Source organism: Mus caroli, chromosome 1 (assembly GCF_900094665.2).
Source record: "Mus caroli chromosome 1, CAROLI_EIJ_v1.1, whole genome shotgun sequence".
Lineage (NCBI taxonomy): Eukaryota > Metazoa > Chordata > Mammalia > Rodentia > Muridae > Mus > Mus caroli.
In genome coordinates this window covers 49,073,921-49,091,457 of record NC_034570.1, presented here as the reverse complement: position 1 = coordinate 49,091,457, position 17,537 = coordinate 49,073,921, and the positions used below count along the sequence as shown (strand labels likewise).

Sequence of the window (17,537 nt, the reverse complement as noted above, 5' to 3'; positions counted from 1 at the left end):
CTCAGTGGGTAAGAGCACCCGACTGCTCTTCCAAAGGTTCGGAGTTCAAATCCCAGCAACCACATGGTGGCTCACAACCATCCGTAACGAGATCTGACTCCCTCTTCTGGAGTGTCTGAAGACAGCTACAGTGTACTTACATATAATCAATAAATAAATCTTTAAAAAAAAACAAACTCACTATGCAGACCAGACTAGCCTTGAACTCACAGAAATTTGCCTGCCTCTGCCTCCCAAGTGCTAGAGTTAAGGCTTATGCCAGTTTCACTGGAATGTCAGAGCAAAGCTTTAGTGGCTCATTTTTGATATGGTATTTAAATGCCACAGGTCATGGATTTTCTTTGCCTCTTCTCCTGACATACTTACATCAGAACCTTTAAGTTCAAGCATCTAATTGCCTTGTGGTGACAGGGTAGAAACTTGTTTTTATCTTCCTCATCATTCTCCATTACAATGTACTCTGCATATTATAAAGTAAAATCATAACTAAATGAGAATACAGACTTTTTCAAAACAGCCTAAACGTATTATAAAGCATTAGGATCAAAGAGTCTCTCACTTCTGCAGCCAGAGCCTCTCTGGGGTCATTCAGCCTTGGCCGGAAGGGTTCGGGTATTGGGGAAAGAGTTAGAAGTAGAAGGTCAACAGACTGTTTTCATTCTGACCTGGATTCAGACTGGCCCCATCCTCTAATTGGTTGGAGAGAACCCACTGTGAGCCCACCTCCCTGCCTTGGCCCATGCTTCTCATCCAGGCCTGGTTCTCTCCTGTATTTGTCTACCCACAGCACTGCCCAGAAATCTTTCTTCTTTCTCCTATGAACTCTCTCCCTTGAATTTTCTCTCTGAAAGATATTCTTGATTGATATTTTTTCTTTTTATAAAAATTATTTTGCACTCCACCCTACATTGTACTAAGTGGATAGAGAACTAAGTGTTTATCTATCTATTTGTTCATGTTATGTATATGAGTACTTTACCTGCATATCTGTCTGCACACCAGACCCACAAATCCTCCACAGAAACAAGAGGTTGTGAGCCACCATGTGGGCTCTGGGAATTGAACCCAGGTCCTCTGCAAGAACAGCAGGTACTCTTAAGCACCGAGCTACCTCTCCAGATCCAAGTTACACACTTGTATCTCTTTTAGTGGTTGCACAGAGAAAGACTCTGGCTTATCTCTCCCAGGTCCTTAAACAGTGGCGAGCATAAAGACCATAGGTGTTGGCGCTGTAACAGGGCTTGGATTTGAACCCAGGAACTATGTGGTTCCCAAGTCAAGTCTTTTTCCAGTGTAGCCTGTGACTCCCAAACACTGACCCAGTCTAGTCTCCATGCTGATCCCTTCTTACAGTCCCTCACAATTTGTCCCCAAAAGTTACACCATCCAAAGCATTTTGTTCTGACAGAAGATACGTTAAAACTGAAATGAAACTGGACTGTAAGAAGTCTTTTAACAACAAAACTGTAGCCATCGTTTTCTAGCATCCTAGGGGAAGATTTCTAATTTCCAAGTTCGTGGCACCCATACGTTTGGAACGCTCTGCTAAATGTCCTGCTGACCGTTCCCTCTCCTTGTAGGACCAGAAGAGCTTCACTCCCATTCAGCTTCCAGAGACCAAGCACAGAATCCACTGCAGCCAATAGGAAGGGTTTGTCGGGCTTCTTTGCATGATAAAAGTTGTTAGTGAGCAGCTTTAGCTACTACCCCCCTCCTCCCCGCAAGCCCTAGGAGGCAGGGAAGCTCTTGAGAGGCTCGCCATCCAGATGACAGCTAAATAAGGCGAATACTGAGTGGAGTGGCCAGTCACAAAGCGGCCTGTCAATGGAACTGGCTGTGGCTGAACCATCCCTCTCAGTGGAAAATATAAGAAAAGTCCCCATGCGTGGCTCCCCAAACTGCTTTCTAGTTTGATAATGCATACCAAGAGGTTTAAGTCATCCTTTCTGACCTAATAATTTCATTCCTGATAATTCATCTCAAGGAAATAACCCATAAGAGGAAGTATATATGCGTGTGTGGACATATTCTTACATATAAACATAATTGTGTGTGTGTGTGTGTGTGTGCATACATATAAAATAGCATGATTTAGAACTAGTAAAATATTTATTCTCTAAAACATAAGGGAAGACAATACCTTCTGGTGTCTTTGTTCTCTGATGATCCTGGACCTGCACTAAAACTGTCATCACACACAAGGAATAAAGGAAATATAAATACGTGGTGGTCACAGGTCACACAGGAAAAAGGCCGGCTGGTGCTGAGAAGAACCAGAAAGGAAGCAAAACCATAAAGATCATTTTCTGAAACTGGTTTCATGAAATTATATATTTTGATATATTTTTGAGGTTTGGGGGTTTTCCGGGAGGGGGGAGTTATAATAACTATATTGTTTTATGAGAGTTTTGAATCACCTTAAACTTTTTTATTATATTTATGTGTACATATATGTCTGTGTGAATGAATGCCACATATGTGCAGGTGCCCATGGAGGAGAGAAGACGTCAGACCCCTCAGGCTGGAGGCACAGGCAATTTTTAGGCAGCTGATATGGGTGCTGGGAGATGAACTCAGGTCCTCTGCGAGACGACCTCCCCTTTTTAAAAGGTCTTTAGGTTTATTTTAAGATGTGTGAGTGTTTCCCCTGCACGTATGTGTATCGTGTACATGTATCATGTACATGTATGCCCTCAGAGCCCAGAAGGGGGCATCAGATCCTCTAGAACTGAAGGTACAGGCAGTTGTAAGATGTCATGTCTGGGTTGGGAATTGAACCCCACCCTCTGGAAGAGCAACCGGTGCTTCTAACTGCTCCGCCTCTCTCTGTCCGCAGCAGTATCCACACTTAATCTCTGAGTTAACCCTCCATCTTATTGTTTAGTTCATTTTTGTGTGTCTGGATATTTAGTCTGCATATTTGTCTGTGCACCATGTGAGTGCCTGATGCCAATGGGAATCAAAAGATGGCATTGGGCCCCTGGAACTGACGTTACAGCCACAGTGAGCCACCATGTGGGTGCCGAGAATCAAACCCAGGTCCTCTAGAAGAACCACAAGGGCTCTAAACCACTGAGTGATCTCTCCAACACCCCTTCCCCACACCCATTATTTTTTAAATAAGCTTTGTTTGTTTGTTTGTTTGTTTGTTTTTTCGAGACAGGGTTTCTCTGTGTAGCTCTAGCTGTCCTGGAACTCACTTTATAGACCAGACTGGCCTCGAACTCAGAAATCCGCCTGCCTCTGCCTCTGCCTCCCGAGTGCTGGGATTAAAGACACGCACCACCATGCCCGGCATTTTAATAAGCTTTCTTGTTTTTGGTTTTTCCAATGCAATTTATAGAGCTGTACTTCATAATTAGTTTGGGATCAGAAGGTTACCCCACAAAGGATATATGTGGGCCAACCTAGTTAAATATGGAAAAAATTACAAATTCACCGGGACAAAGTATAGTGACGCATGTATATGAAAATGCTATAATGAAATCCATTTGCTGGTCTCCTAACTTTGGAAAGTAATTAACATTTCTGTAGGATTAAAAGAGCATTCCTGATTCACAAATACTAACGTTACTATTCTAACTTTCAGTGAAGGGAATTTGGCTACCAAGCAAGTCGTGTTTCTCCAAAGGCCAGTTACGTGGAATTCAGCTGCTCAAACCCCAGAAGTGAGTACAAATCACCAACGTTCACGTTCTGAATAAGACACGATAGTAAAGTATCTAACCCTCGCGCTCTCTCCAGCCATCTAAAAGTGAGTTCAGGACAGGACACTCAGACTCAGCGTGGAAACAGTCTCCTGCAGAAGGGTGCAAGAAAGACGTTGACTGGTGTCTTAGTCAGGGTTTCTATTCCTGCACAAACATCATGACCAAGAAGCAAGTTGGGGAGGAAAGGGTTTATTAGGCTTACACTTCCATGCTGCTATTCATCACCAAAGGAAGTCAGGACTGGAACTCAGACAGGTCAGGGAGCAGGAGCTGATGCAGAGGCCATGGAGGGATGTTCTTTACTGGCTTGCCTCCCCTGGCTTGCTCAGCCTACTCTCTTATAGAACCCAAGACTACCAGCCCAGGGATGGTCCCACCCACAAGGGGCCTTTCCCCCTTGATCACTAATTGAGAAAATGCCTTACAGTTGGATCTCATGGAGGCATTTCCTCAACTGAAGCTCCTTTCTCTGTGATAACTCCAGCTGTGTCAAGTTGACACAAAAATAGCCAGTACAACTGGTTCCCCCAAAACCCATTGCAAGAGGAGGAAACTGACCCCCTAAATTGTCTTCTGGCCCACGCACATGCCACTGGCCTGCGTGAACCCGCACTCGCACACACACATACTACATACACCAATTAGTAATAAAATAAAAATTGTAATCGTTTTTTAAAAGAAAGGATGACACAGTTCCAAAGACTATTACAATATGCTGTCCCAACACACAGTACGTTGACATAAGGACCATTTTGAGCTTCAGGCAACTAAGAAAGAACAGACCCAGGAAGTTTCTTGGTCTGCCCCCTTTCCGACAAAGAATGGCCTATATGCCACCATGTAGAGGTAGCAGGTTCCCAGTCCACTTATGCATCTGCTCTCCCTGGCGGAAAGAGACTGACAATTGGAAAGGATTTTCTCTGACTTGAATCTGCAAAGACAAACCTTAGTGAAATAGCCTGCTCGTCATTATCCCCTGGAGGCTCTGACGCTGCCTTCCTTGCCAGTCCCTTGCTCCCAGCCTCTCAGCCTCTCACACGGCTGTGCCGAGTTCAGATTTCCACACCGCGCCATCTCCTTGACTTTTTCTTCTTTTCTACAAAGTCTCTGAGTGCATACAAAATAAATCTGTGCTGCTCACCTGTCCTCTGCCACTGTAGTCCCCAGCCTCAGCTACCGATCCTACGGTAGAGGGAAAGGGGGCGTCCTCCATTATTCTTCTAAGTTTTGTGAGTCCCAAGTTTCTGAGTTTTTAAAAATACACACATTTTTGGTTATCTTGACCTCTAACAACATGCAACACATCGATATTATCTCAATACAGCCTCAAGCTGACACTGACAAGGCTTTTTTTTTTATGGGGAAGGGAGTTAGACAGGGTGTTTCTGTGTAGCCCTGTAGCCATGGCTGTCCTGGGACTCACTCTGTAGACAGGCTGGCCTTAAACTCACTTTGTAGACCATGCTGGACTTGAACTCAGGGAGACTGACCTGCCTCTGCTTCCTGAGTTCTGGGATTAAAGGCGTGCGCCCCCATGCCTGCATGTCCTGCTTTTTACTGAAGTGGGGCACTGAGCATGGGGCTCCTTACTCTTGTGGTTTTGAGTAGAACAATGTTCTTTGACTGGAGGAAAACTGTATTGATAATGCCTAATCACAGGACCCTCACACACCCATAGTGTATGCAATTTAGCTGTGCTATGTTAATTTTGGAGTTGACTGGCTGCATACATAAGTAGATTGAGAGGTAGGGACGTGGACTGGAAGGTAGGAGTTAGGGGAGGAGTGTCACCACTTGTGAGCAGTGTGCCCCTCACCTCACGGAGGACGACCCTGGCTCGTGAGTTTATTATGGAGTATTCTGTCAAGAATTTTAACATTCTCCAAATGGTCCTCAAGTTTTTCGGAAGGGCCATGCTCATTTGCTCCCCAGAATGGTCAAGCTGTCAGTCTCAAACTTTGAAATGTTCGCCCTCTTGTCCCTCCCGAGAGAATACTGGGAGCACCTGCCTCTGCAGCAACACACATCTGTGAAGTGAGCTGCACCCCAGCCCCATTTTCTTTAAGGCATCAAAAATTATTTATATTAGTAAAACTAGAAGACATTTAGGATAGACATTCAGGGGAACTGTCCACAAAGTTAGGACCGATCTCAGATATAATAGCAAAGCCATGATCTATTAGAAGTGGATAAGTTAGCCAGGCGGTGGTGGCACACATCTTTAATCCCATGCACTCAGGAGCTAGCAGCAAGCAGATCTCTGTGAGCTTGAGGACAGCTTGGTATACAGAAAGTGAGTTCCAGGACAGCCAGAGCTACAAAGAGAAACCCTGTCTCCGAAAAAAAACAAAGTTGGTAAAATTAGATTTCATCAAAATTAAAAGCCTGTGCCACGTGACTTACACCACTAAAAGACTGAAAAGATAAGCCACAGACCACAGAAACCTTAGCTATCACATCAGTAACAATGGGCTGTATCGAGAATACATCAAGAATCTCAAATATCAACAGTAAGAAAACACCACAGATATCAATGAGGATATGTTCACAAAAAATAAATACACAAAAAGATGCTTTAATTATTAGTTATGCCACCATGCACATAGTACAAAAGTAAACTCTTAAATCAGACAGTAACCAAGAGCTGGCAAGCAAAGCAGTCATCTCTGGGAGGGATGTGAGCAACCAGCAGTCTAGAAGATGCTCAGGCCACTTCTTAGGACTGTAACTGCACACACATGGCTCAGCAATCCCTCCTGGGTGTTTATGTTAGGAAAACACACATGTGTGTGCACAAATGTGTGTGCACACAGTGTATACACAAATATTTATAGTTATCCTGGTCATAATTGTCCAAAGCAGAAGAAAGCTGATGTCTTCAATATGTGGATGGATAAACAATGATGGTACATTCTTGCAATTAAGTACTACTCAGAATAAGAAATGAGCTGCAGATGTGAACAGTAACTTAGATGGATCTCATCTGTTAGGCTGAGTTAAAGGAGCCAGTATCCAAAGGCTACACTGTATCATTCCATTTACATCACAGCCTGCATTAGGTGAACCCTGCAACAGGAGGATGTACAGGAAAGACCAGGAGATGATGGAACTGCTGTAGTGTTTGTTAAGTCTCTGTTAGTTAAAGCCCATAAAAACGTATACCCAAATGTCAGTTTTACAGTTCAGGCACTTTAAAATGAAATCGCAGGCCTAGTGAAATGGTTTAGCAAGTAAAGGTGCTTGCTTCCAAGCCTGACAGGCCATCTGTGTTTGATTTCCCAGGACACACATGGCCTGAGAAGGAAACTGACTCCCAAAAGCTGTCCTCTGACCTTTACTCAACTGCTGTGACATATACGCAAGGGTGCAGGCACATACATGTGCACACACATACACACACACACACACACACACACACACACGAGGAAAATGAAATCCCACACCGGGCATTGTGGCACGTGCCTATAGTCCTAGTGTCCTGCCTTGCTTTCTGTTTCTGTGGGGAAAGACTACTAACCAAAACCAGCTTAGAGTTAGAGGAGGGAAGTGTTTATTTGGCTTACACTTCCATAACAGCCCATCACTGGGAGAAGTTCCTGCCAGAGCTCAAAGAGGAGCTAGGAACTAGGGTCTGAAGTAGAGACCACCGACAAACACTGACTGGCTCCCTCTGGCTTGCTCAGCTGCCTTCCTTATATGATGCACGCCCTCATGCCCAGTAATGGCACCTCCCACATGGACTGGTCCTCCCACATTAATTAACAACTAAGGAAATTCCCTCTCAGACCACCTACAGACCAACCCCATGAAGGCAGTTCCTCAGTTGAGGGTCCCTCTTCCCAGTTGTCTCAAGTTGACAATTGAAGCTACCCATGACACCCAACTCCTTGTCAATTTTGACACACAAACACGTCACTTTAAACCATAACCTTTCCCTTCTTGTTTGTCCTCCAGATCATGTTAATAGTAATATCACAATATAAAATACAACACAACTTTGAAAATCCCACAGTATAAGAAAATTCCAGCTGGGTGTGGTGGCACACGCCTTTAATCCCAGCACTTGGGCAGCAGAGGCAGGCGGATTTCTGAGTTCGAGGCCAGCCTGGTCTACAAAGTGAGTTCCAGGTCAGCCGGGTCTACATAGAGAAACCCTGTCTTGAAAAACAAAACAAAACAAAAAACAAACAAAAAAACAAACAAACAAAAAAAGAAAAAAAAAAAAGAAAATTTCACCATTTAGCCAGGTGTGATGGCATACATATGCCTTTAATCCCAGCACTCAGGATGCAGATGGGTAAATCTCTGAGCTTGAGGCCAGCCTGGGCTACAAATTGAATTCCAGGACAGTCAAGGCTATATAGTGAGACCTTGTCTTAAAACAAATAAACAAAAACAAAAAACAAATGATCTAACTTAAAAGTTCAATGTTTCTGGGGCTAGAGAGATGGCTCAGCACCTAAGAGCACTTGCTGTTCTTCCAGAGGACCCAGGTTCAATTCCCAGCACCCACATGGTTGTTAGCCATTTGTAACTCCAGTACTAGGGAATCTGACTCTCTTCTGACTCCTCAGGCCCCAGGTCTGCACATGATACACAGACATACAAAACACCTACACACATAAAATCTCTCTCTCTCTCTCTCGTAGAAACTCACTACATACTACTGGCTGTCCACAGAATCACTATGTAGACCAGGCTGACCTCAAACTCAGAGATTCACCTGCCTCTGCTTCCTGAGAACTGGGACTGAAGGCCTACACCACACATCTGGCTTCACTGTCTCTTTAAAATATCCAGTCTCTTAACTTGAACTCCAGTAACATAAAATTGAGTTAAATACTTTTAGTCCAAAAGAGAACCAGGGCACAGTTACTATCACATCAGAGCAAAAACAAAACCCAACATATAAGGTTCAACATCTCCCAGCTACTCCAAGAGACGGAGACAGGAGAATCATTTTGAGCCTTGGAGCTTGAGACTAGCCTAAGAAACAGAATGAGATCCCCATCTTTAATGAATAAGAGAGGGGCTAGAGAGATGGTTAGAAGGGTAAGAATGCTAGCTGCTCTTAGAGAAGACCTGGGTTCAATTCCAGTTCCCAGCACCCACATGGCAGCTCACATCCATCTGTAACTCCTGTCCCAGGGGAATTTGACGCCATCTTCTGGCCTCCCTGGGTACTGCACACACATAGTAAACAAACACACATGCAGACAACACACACACATATATAAGTTTAAAAAATTAACTAAAAGAAAGAAAATTTCAGAACGTTTGCTTTATAAATTGCACAGATTACATTTCCCATGCTGTATTCTTCATGAAGCTGACTTTTCCTTGGGCATGGGATCCTTGGGAAGCTGGGTGCAATGATTAGCCTCTCTTCTGTGCGTGAGACTCCACTAAGCTCAGTTCTTCTTTCTGTTTCTCAATCCTATTCTTATTGTCGTATTTTGGACAGATGCTTTCAAATATATTCCAGGAAATGATAGCTCTGCTGGAGGCAGGGAGGGATTCTGATGGAGGGCAGGCCTATAATCCTAGACCTTGGAGGGTGGAGGCAGGAAGATCAGGAGTTCAAGGCTGCTCAAAACCCCAGTTCAAAAGCAAAACAAAATAAGACAAACAAAAAAGCATTTTTGACCTCCATCAGCTAAATTTTACTTTAATATTCTTTCTAAAATTTTTCTTCTTAAATTTTTGTTTCTTTTGAAAAGTTAAATAAAACTCATACTTTTTAAAAAATTATCTAAAAATGTCTATTTCAGTTTTTAAAAAGTTCTGCCCATATCATTTATAAGAAACAAGGGGCCACTTAAAAGTATTTGCCTTCTGGGCCTGAGGAGATGCCTCGGTGGCTAAGAGCACTGGCTGAGAACTCTAGAGAACTCAGGTTCAGACTCCAGCTCATGACCACCTGTCACCTCCAGTCCATGTCTGCAACATGGACTCTGCAACGCCTGCACATAGATGCGCAGAAACATAGTCCTAACATAATGGTTTTTAAGGCAGGTTTATTGAGAAGCTGCTCTCAGGCAAGTTCATTGGCCCCAAGGATAGAGGCCAGGGAAGTCACCGTGAGGATTGTGAGTTGGGAGAGAATGAGATAAAGGGCATGCTAGAAGAGAGAGAAGGAGGGGATGAAGGAGAGGGAGAGAGAAGGGAGAAGAGGGGAGAAAGAGAGAGAGACAGAGACACAGAGACACAGAGACAGAGCGCACTCTGGATTACATAGGGAAGAGTCCTAAAATATTTTTTTTATTATTTTTTTAAAATATTTTTATTAGGTATTTTCAAAATTACCTTTTTTCTTTTTCTTTTTCTTTTTCTTTCTTTATTTTTTTAAGACAAGGTTTCTCTGTATTGCTTTGACTGTCCTGGAACTCACTTTGTAGACCAGGCTGGCCTTGAACTCAGAAATCCACCTGCCTCTGCTGCCCAAGTGCTGGGATTAAAGGTGTGCACCACCACTGCGGGCAATAATTTTTTAAAAAAATCTTTAAAAGCATTTTGTCTCCACAAACTCAGAGAGCATCGGATCCCCATTCATAGAAGGCTCAGAGGTTGACAGCAAACTGGAAAGGACTCTGAGGGGCTTGAAGCAGGAGGGACACAGACAGTGCCTGGGGCCCCTCCAGGACCCCATTCCTTTATAAAATATGGATATTAGCGCAGGCCACAGGGCTCTCAGGCTTTGCTTTGAGAACCTATCTAAACGTGTCTGGCACCGTGACTGGCAGTATGAGAGGTTGTAATCGCTTTCCCAGAATGCTTTTCTTTCAACCGCAGATTCTGCTAACTGTATAAAGAGACAGAAGAAAAGCCCAGGAACACCAAGTGGTCCAGTCCTGTATCTCCTCTGACTAAAACGCCCAGCAGCTGTAATACAGAAATGTGGTTTGCTGATGTTCCAGAGCATACATATACCTAGGGAGAAACGATTATCTAATTAAGTGGAGGGCATTGGGCACCTATTTGCTTTTAAATTTTCTACATGTTTGGAACTTTTCATAATCATAAAGTTGGGGGAAATTAAGGGAAAAGCATTAGCTATCAGGAACATTTTCCATGTTGACTGATAGTAAATAACTACTTACGAAGCCGTTCCAACAACAGACAGTCTAGATGGCCAGCACAGTGGCTTAGAGGTAAAGCCGTTTGCTGCCAAATCTGTCAGCTTGAGCTCTGTCCCTGAAATCCATGGAGTAAAGAGAAAGGGCCATGCCTACATGTCTTCCACATGGATGCCATGGCACACACAACATAAATAAACAAACCGACCCCATAAGCATCGAATTCCACACAGGAGATAACTCCCGTAATACTTAAAGGTGGGCAGGCACTCAGGATGGGGTGGGGATGGGGCCATCAGAATCGGGCTCTCCCCTCAGGAGCCTATGCTCCTCAGCCAGTTGGCGCAATGTTCAACCACTGAGATACAGGAAATTAGAATTCCCAGTTTGTACCTCGGGCAATGACTTTCTCCCGAAGTCACATCTTCTGTTGCTTTGATCTGAACTGTTCTATCTGTCCACATCCACTTCCAAAGGAGGCTGGAGATGTGGTCTGTGTCGATACCACATGCTTGAACACTGCCGGAGGTTGGCAGGAGAAAGTTCTGTTGTTTAAGAGAAAAACAAAGAGAGGCTGGAAGACAGGCAGTGTTTTGTTTTGGTTTGGTTTGGTATTTGCAGTGTGGATAGATTTTTATTTGAATTAATTTTTAAGTGGTACATACAAGTTTTAAAGATTTATTTATTTATTTTATGTGTGTGAGTATTTTGCTTGCCTGTATGTATGTGCATGCCTCGTGCCAGGAAAGCCAGCAGAGGGCATCCTTGGAACTAGAGTTACAGACAGTTGGGTGCTACCACATGGGACCAACCACATAGGAACCAACCCCTGGTCCTCTACAAAAGCAGCAGGTGCTCTTAACTGCTGAGTCATCTCTCCAGCCTCGGGTACATGAAAATTTTAAAGTGTGTGTGTATGTGTGTGTGTGTGTGTGTGTGTGTGTGTGTGTGTGTGTGTGTGTGTGTGTGTGTATGTGTGTGTGTGTGTGTGTGTGTGTGTGTGTGTGTGTATGTGTGTGTGTGTGTGTACAGTGTGATGTTTCAATGCACATATATATGATGTAATTTCACAGTCACCCAACAGGGCCACAACAGCCCAGAACTTCCTACCCTAACTTAGCTTGTGTCCATTAGTCAACCCTCCCCTATCCTTTCCCCACCCCACCCCACCCACCCCCACTCTCTCAAGCTTCTGGTAGACACCGTTCTTCCTGTAATTCCTATGAGATGAACTCCCCACGATCTATGTGTCCTGTCGTTCTGAGCCTGGCTTGTTTCCCTGAGCACAGTGGCAGGTGGAAGAGTGTCGTCTCCTGAGTGGATAACTCAGCAGGTGATATTTCTACTCAGAGCATGGAGTGCAGATATTCATTGACATCCTGACTTCATTCCTCCAGCCCTACCCAGGAGTGCGATGGCTGGTTCACAGGGTAGCTGCCTTTCAGTGCTGCATATTATTTTCCATGATGGCCACACTAGCTGTGGTGGTTTGAATAAGAATATGGACTCCCCACACCCCCATAGAGTCATGTTAAACGCTTGTGGAGTAGCACTAGGAGGTGTGGCCTTGTTGGAGCAGGTGTGGCCTTGTTGGAGGAAGTGTGTCATTGGGGGTGGGCTTTGGGGGTTTCAATTGCTTAGGCCAGGCCCTGTGTCTGTCTCTCTCTCTGTTGCCTGTCAATCTGGATGTAGAACTCTCAACTATGTCTCCAGCACCTTGTGTACCTGAGTGCTACCATGCTTCCCACCATGAGGATAACGGACTAAGCCTCTGAACTGTAAGCTAGCCCCAAGTAAATGTTGTCCTTTATAAGAATTATTGTGATCATGGTGTCTCTTTACAGCAATGGAAACCCTGACTAAGACACTAACCTACATTCCTAACGTAATTCTTTTGTTTATATTAAAACACTGGCAATGGAAAGGGACAATGCTGAGATGTCCTAAAGTCAACAGGCCTGTCACTTGAGATACCTATGTATCTTAATGGGTGCAGCATGATTTAGAATAATCTAGGAGGCAAGCTTCCAGACATGCCATGAGAAATTAGCTAGGTTAGGTTACCTCTGCGCAAGCCCATGAGAAATCACCTACATTAGATTAACTGGGGTGGAAAGACAGACTGTGCTTTCAAAGGTATGACCCCCATAGGCTCACGTGTTTGAATGCTTGGCCTATAGGCGTGGCACTAGAAGGCGGTGGGGCCTTGGAGTTGGTGTGGTCCTGTCAGAGGAAGTGTGTCACTGTGGAGGCAGGCTTTGAGGTCATATATGCTCAAGCTGTGCCTAGTGTGGGCACAGTCTCCTTCTGCTGCTTGTGGGTCAAGGTGCAGAACTCTCTGCTCCTCTAGCACCTGCATGCTGTCGTGTTTCCTACCATCATGGACTGAGCCTCTGAAACTGTAAGACAGCCCCAGTTAAATGCTTTCTTTCATAAGAGTGGCCATGGTCATGGTGTCTGTTCACAGCAGGGAAACCCTAAGGCACAGCCCCACCCTGAAAGTGGGTCCTGAACTGAAGAGAAGGCAGAAAGAGAGCTGACCATAGCATTCATGATTCTGTTTCCTAACTGTGGACTCTGATCTTTTCCTCATCATGACAAACTGTACCCTCAAACGCGAGACAAAAGAAACCAGGCCGGAGCTGCTTTTGTCTGGTATTTTGACACTGCATCAAGAAAGACACTAATAGGATGGGCCAGTCCCTTTTCTTTTAAACAAGAGTGACACATTAGGTATTTGTTAGGGTGGCACTGGGTCTGCATCCAAGCCAGCATCATTCCCTCCCACCTTGTAGAGAAAGTGTCAGAAAGAAGCAGGGAAAGCCATGGGTGAGCCTGGGAAGTCACAAGGAACTGCAGGGTAGGGCTAGGTGGGAAATGAGCTACACACAAACTTCTGCTGTGCTTTGTGAGCCACTTGTATGCAGAAAGAGAGAAAGACAGAGAGGGGGAGGAAGGGGAGAGGGGAGGGAGGGAGGGAGGGAGGGAGGAAGGGAGGGAGAGTGGGGGGGAGGAGACAAAATATGTCAAGGTTCCAACAGTAGCGTTTTGTGGAGGTAGGATGGGCTTTCTTTTCTTCTTTGTTCTACCAGGCTCTCTAGAGTGTGTGTACATGTGTATGTATGTGTGTGTGTGCATGTGTATGTATGTGTGTGTGTGCATGTGTGTGTACGTGTGTGTGTGTGTGTACTATTCTGTAACAGAGTTTATTTATTTATCAAGCCTTGCTTCACTGATCTACTCTTGTTTTTGTAAATGTAATGAGTATATTGTGAAAAACACAAGACAGATGGCACCAGTGCCCATGGGGCAGGACACTCCGTGGCCTCTCCCCTTCACAGGGACCCCTGAAGAATGGGGGACTGAAGTGAATGGTCTCCCGGGATTGGGTGGGCTTCAGACTCCAACGTTTTGAGTTTTTAGGAAATCACAAATTGGCTGTAAATTGATTGTAAAAAACATTTCACATGGGTGAGGTTGTATGAGAGGCAATATCATTGTGAAAGGCATATTAATCAAACCCCTAGTCTTCTGACAAGCAACGGTGCGTGTTCTGAAGTGTTTTAGGATAGAGTGCTGACTGTTTTATCAGGTAGCTGTAAAGTTTAACGTTACAACTGATAGCCGTTTACTTATTAACAGTTATCTAAAAGTAAATTACTATGAATAGCATATGTTAAAGAATATTCCGTTGTTTTTTTTTTTTAAAGGAAATTCTCATGGCCGTGAGAGCTGGCCTCTGTTATCTGACACACAATAGTGTATTGCAAAAGTCACCTTTGTCCCTGTTGCAACTGAGGGCTCCAGGGCTCCCTGTGTGAGTCAGACTGGAAGATTGAGGACAAGCTCAGGGGATCTTTGTGCCCATGGGAAAGGCTCCCACTAGCCAGGCTTGAGGAAGTCTGCCCAGTAGTGCTGCCCAGACCTGTCACTGATCAGGGCATCGCTCACAAGCCTGGCACCTATCTGAGAGGGCCTCTCAGGCCCCACTTTGAGAACTCAGCTCAATGCATTTTTAGCTGAAATAAAGAAGAAGGGTCAAAGGTCCAGTGTTTACATTTGGTGCAGCAAGGGTGTGCCAAATGGAGATGGGGGCAAGAAACTTTTGCCAACAAGGGTAGTACTTTCTAAGAGTTTCCTAACTTCAGCTTTGCCGCCCAGGAAAGTGGAATCTTAGTTCCTGACCAACACTAAAGCGAATGTGGGTAATTTGAAAGAATTCTGTGACTCTTAGTTTGGTTTTTGAATCCTTGCTCAGCCTTACAGAGCTGGGGTTCTGTGATCGGATCCCGAGACACTGGCAGTGATAGTTCAGCAATCCCGCAGCAGCCTGGATGCCCACATGCTGGCCTTGAGGCCTCCTCGAGGGTCCAGTCCCTTCTGTCACTTAGAGATCTTTAGACCTAAGTTCACATGGCAGAGATATGTACTGTACAGCAACTGTGCTGTCGCAGTCACTGGTCTATTGCTGTGAAGAGACGACGTGTAAAAAAGAACATTAAATTGGGGCTTGCTCACAGTCTCAGAGCCTTAGTTCATTATCAACTTGGGCAACAGAGAGACAGGGCAAGGGAGAGAGAGAGGAACGACAGGGAAGAAGGGAGAGAGCCTGGGCCTGGCATGGGCTTTTGAAACTTCACCCATAGTGACACACGTTCTCCAACAAGGCCACACCTCCTAATCCTTCTAATCTTTTCAAAGAGTTCTACTCCTAAGAATTCAAATATCTAGGAGTGGATGTTCACAGTCAGCTATTGGATGTATCACAGGGCTCCCAATGGAGAAGCTAGAGTAAGTACCCAAGGAGCTAAAGGGATCTGCAACCCTATTGTTGGAACAACATGATGTACTAACTAGAACCCCGGAGCTCTTGTCTCTAGCTGCATATGTATCGAAAGATGGCCTAGCCAGCCATCAATGGAAAGAGAGGCCCATTGGACTTGCAAACTTTATATGCCCCAATATAGGGGAATGCCAGGGCCAAAAGAATGGGAATGGGTGGATAGGGAAGTGGGGGGGCGCTATGGGGGACTTTTGGGATAGCATTGGAAACGTAATTGAGGAAAATATGTAATAAAAATATTAAAAAAAAAAGAACCAGGGGAATGCCAGGACCAAGAAGTGGGAGTGGGTGGGTAGGGGAGTGGGAGGGGGGTCTGGGGGACTTTGGGGATAGCATTTGAAATGTAAATGAAAAAAATACCTAATTAAAAAAAATAAATTGGAAAAAAAAAAAAGAATTCAAATATCTGAGCCTATGGGCACCGTTCTTACTCAAAAACCACATGAACCAAGGACACTGCTAGCCAGCCTTTAAATCTTTATCAGCAGAACACCCCCAGCTTCTTGTGGCACAGATGTGGATGAGCTGGGAAAGGCTGCAGAACAGCAATCCTGTTTGTCGCAGCACAAGGAAGGGGGTCTGCTGTGACCCTTAGTTCCTCTGTTATGGTGCCTCCCAACCATAACATTATTTTCATTTCTACTTCATAGCTATAATTTGGCTACCATTTTGAATGCAAATGGACGTATCTGTGTTTTCTGATGGTCTTGGGCGACCCCTGAGAAAGGACCTGAAGAGTTACCAATCCACAGGTTGAGAGCTGCTGTCCTACAGCAACACTTAGAATGCGTTTTTCTCTAGGACATACTGGTGCCTCATGACACAGACAAGAAACCCACTAAAGTTGATTTTCTACAGTTTAGTCACCATTACACCACCAACAACAACAAAATGCATTCCCTTGATTCTCGCTCACTTTGTTTCCCAAGTACAATTGAATTCATTTCTCTCCTGAGAAATGTCCACACAACCCATGTACCACTGAGAAGGGCAAGCCAAGAGCAGATTTTCAAGCCAGGCAGAGAGGAGCAGGCCCTGGTGCTGAGGAAGGTCCGGCTCTGAGGGTGGCTCAGCTCTGAGGGTGGATCAACTCTGAGCTACACCCCAGCTCCTATAGTCAGGAGTGGGAAAGAAAGACAAGTTTCAGGTTGAGAAGCGGTGGGCAGAGCAGAGGTGCGCATGCTCCACGCCCTGATTGACAATCTCCTGTGTTTCAGAGGAAAGGCAGCCGGCTGCTGAAGGGTGAAGACAGAAACAAGGTCAGCAACAGGAGCCTAGGCCTGGACACAAATGCATCCCAAGCCGCAGGAGGCCAAGCTCCTCTTGAGGAGAGCTCGCTCTCTCCATCCAGAGAGTGCTGGACCAAGGAAGAGCAGCCCGCACAGAGCGACAGCTTCTCTGGGTTCAGTAGCAGCGACAGTGTCCTCCGGGAACTCGATGACGGACAGTTTGACCAAGAAGAGGGCGTGACACAAGTCACTTGCATGTGAGTTGCCAGGTGACCCCATAGGAGGCCTTGTAAATAGTAATTAAATGACCGCCATCTGACTTTATTTTGCTACTACTATCTTCATTTATGTAATGTTTTTAATTTCCAGGCTCAGCCTTCCCCTAATCTATGTAAACTTTGGCTTAACCTCTGAGACAAGGAAGAATAACCAACTATTTATCAGTCTAAAAGCTTTCTTACATTTCACTCAGCTAACACATCTGTATAAACAGATGTCTCCTCTGGCCATCAAGGAACAACCTGGATCACTTCCCCACAAAGGGACAAAAGTCAGTATTTCTCATCAGGCCTATTAAAAAGGCCGACTGTCGGGCTGGTGAGATGGCTCAGTGGGTAAGAGCACCCGACTGCTCTTCCGAAGGTCCAGAGTTCAAATCCCAGCAACCACATGGTGGCTA

The 17,537-nt window shown here is 44.9% G+C and overlaps 1 protein-coding gene across 5 annotated transcripts in view; it reads left to right on the top strand.

The window, feature by feature from the left end:
* The window catches only part of Rftn2 (raftlin family member 2), a 64,394-nt gene extending 46,880 nt beyond the window's left edge, over positions 1-17,514 (top strand). For 3 of the 5 annotated variants that reach the window (XM_029483135.1, XM_029483125.1, XM_029483134.1), the window contains 3 exons: positions 3,590-3,668; positions 16,847-17,115; positions 17,228-17,514. In XM_029483135.1, the coding sequence (XP_029338995.1) occupies positions 3,590-3,668; positions 16,847-17,115; positions 17,228-17,435 (556 nt within the window). In that variant the 3' untranslated portion in view covers positions 17,436-17,514. Of the gene's footprint in view, positions 1-3,589; positions 3,669-16,846 lie in introns of all 5 variants that reach the window. The other 2 variants (XM_029483145.1, XM_029483138.1) reach the window with 1 other exon arrangement.
* The last annotated feature ends 23 nt before the right edge of the window (positions 17,515-17,537 follow it).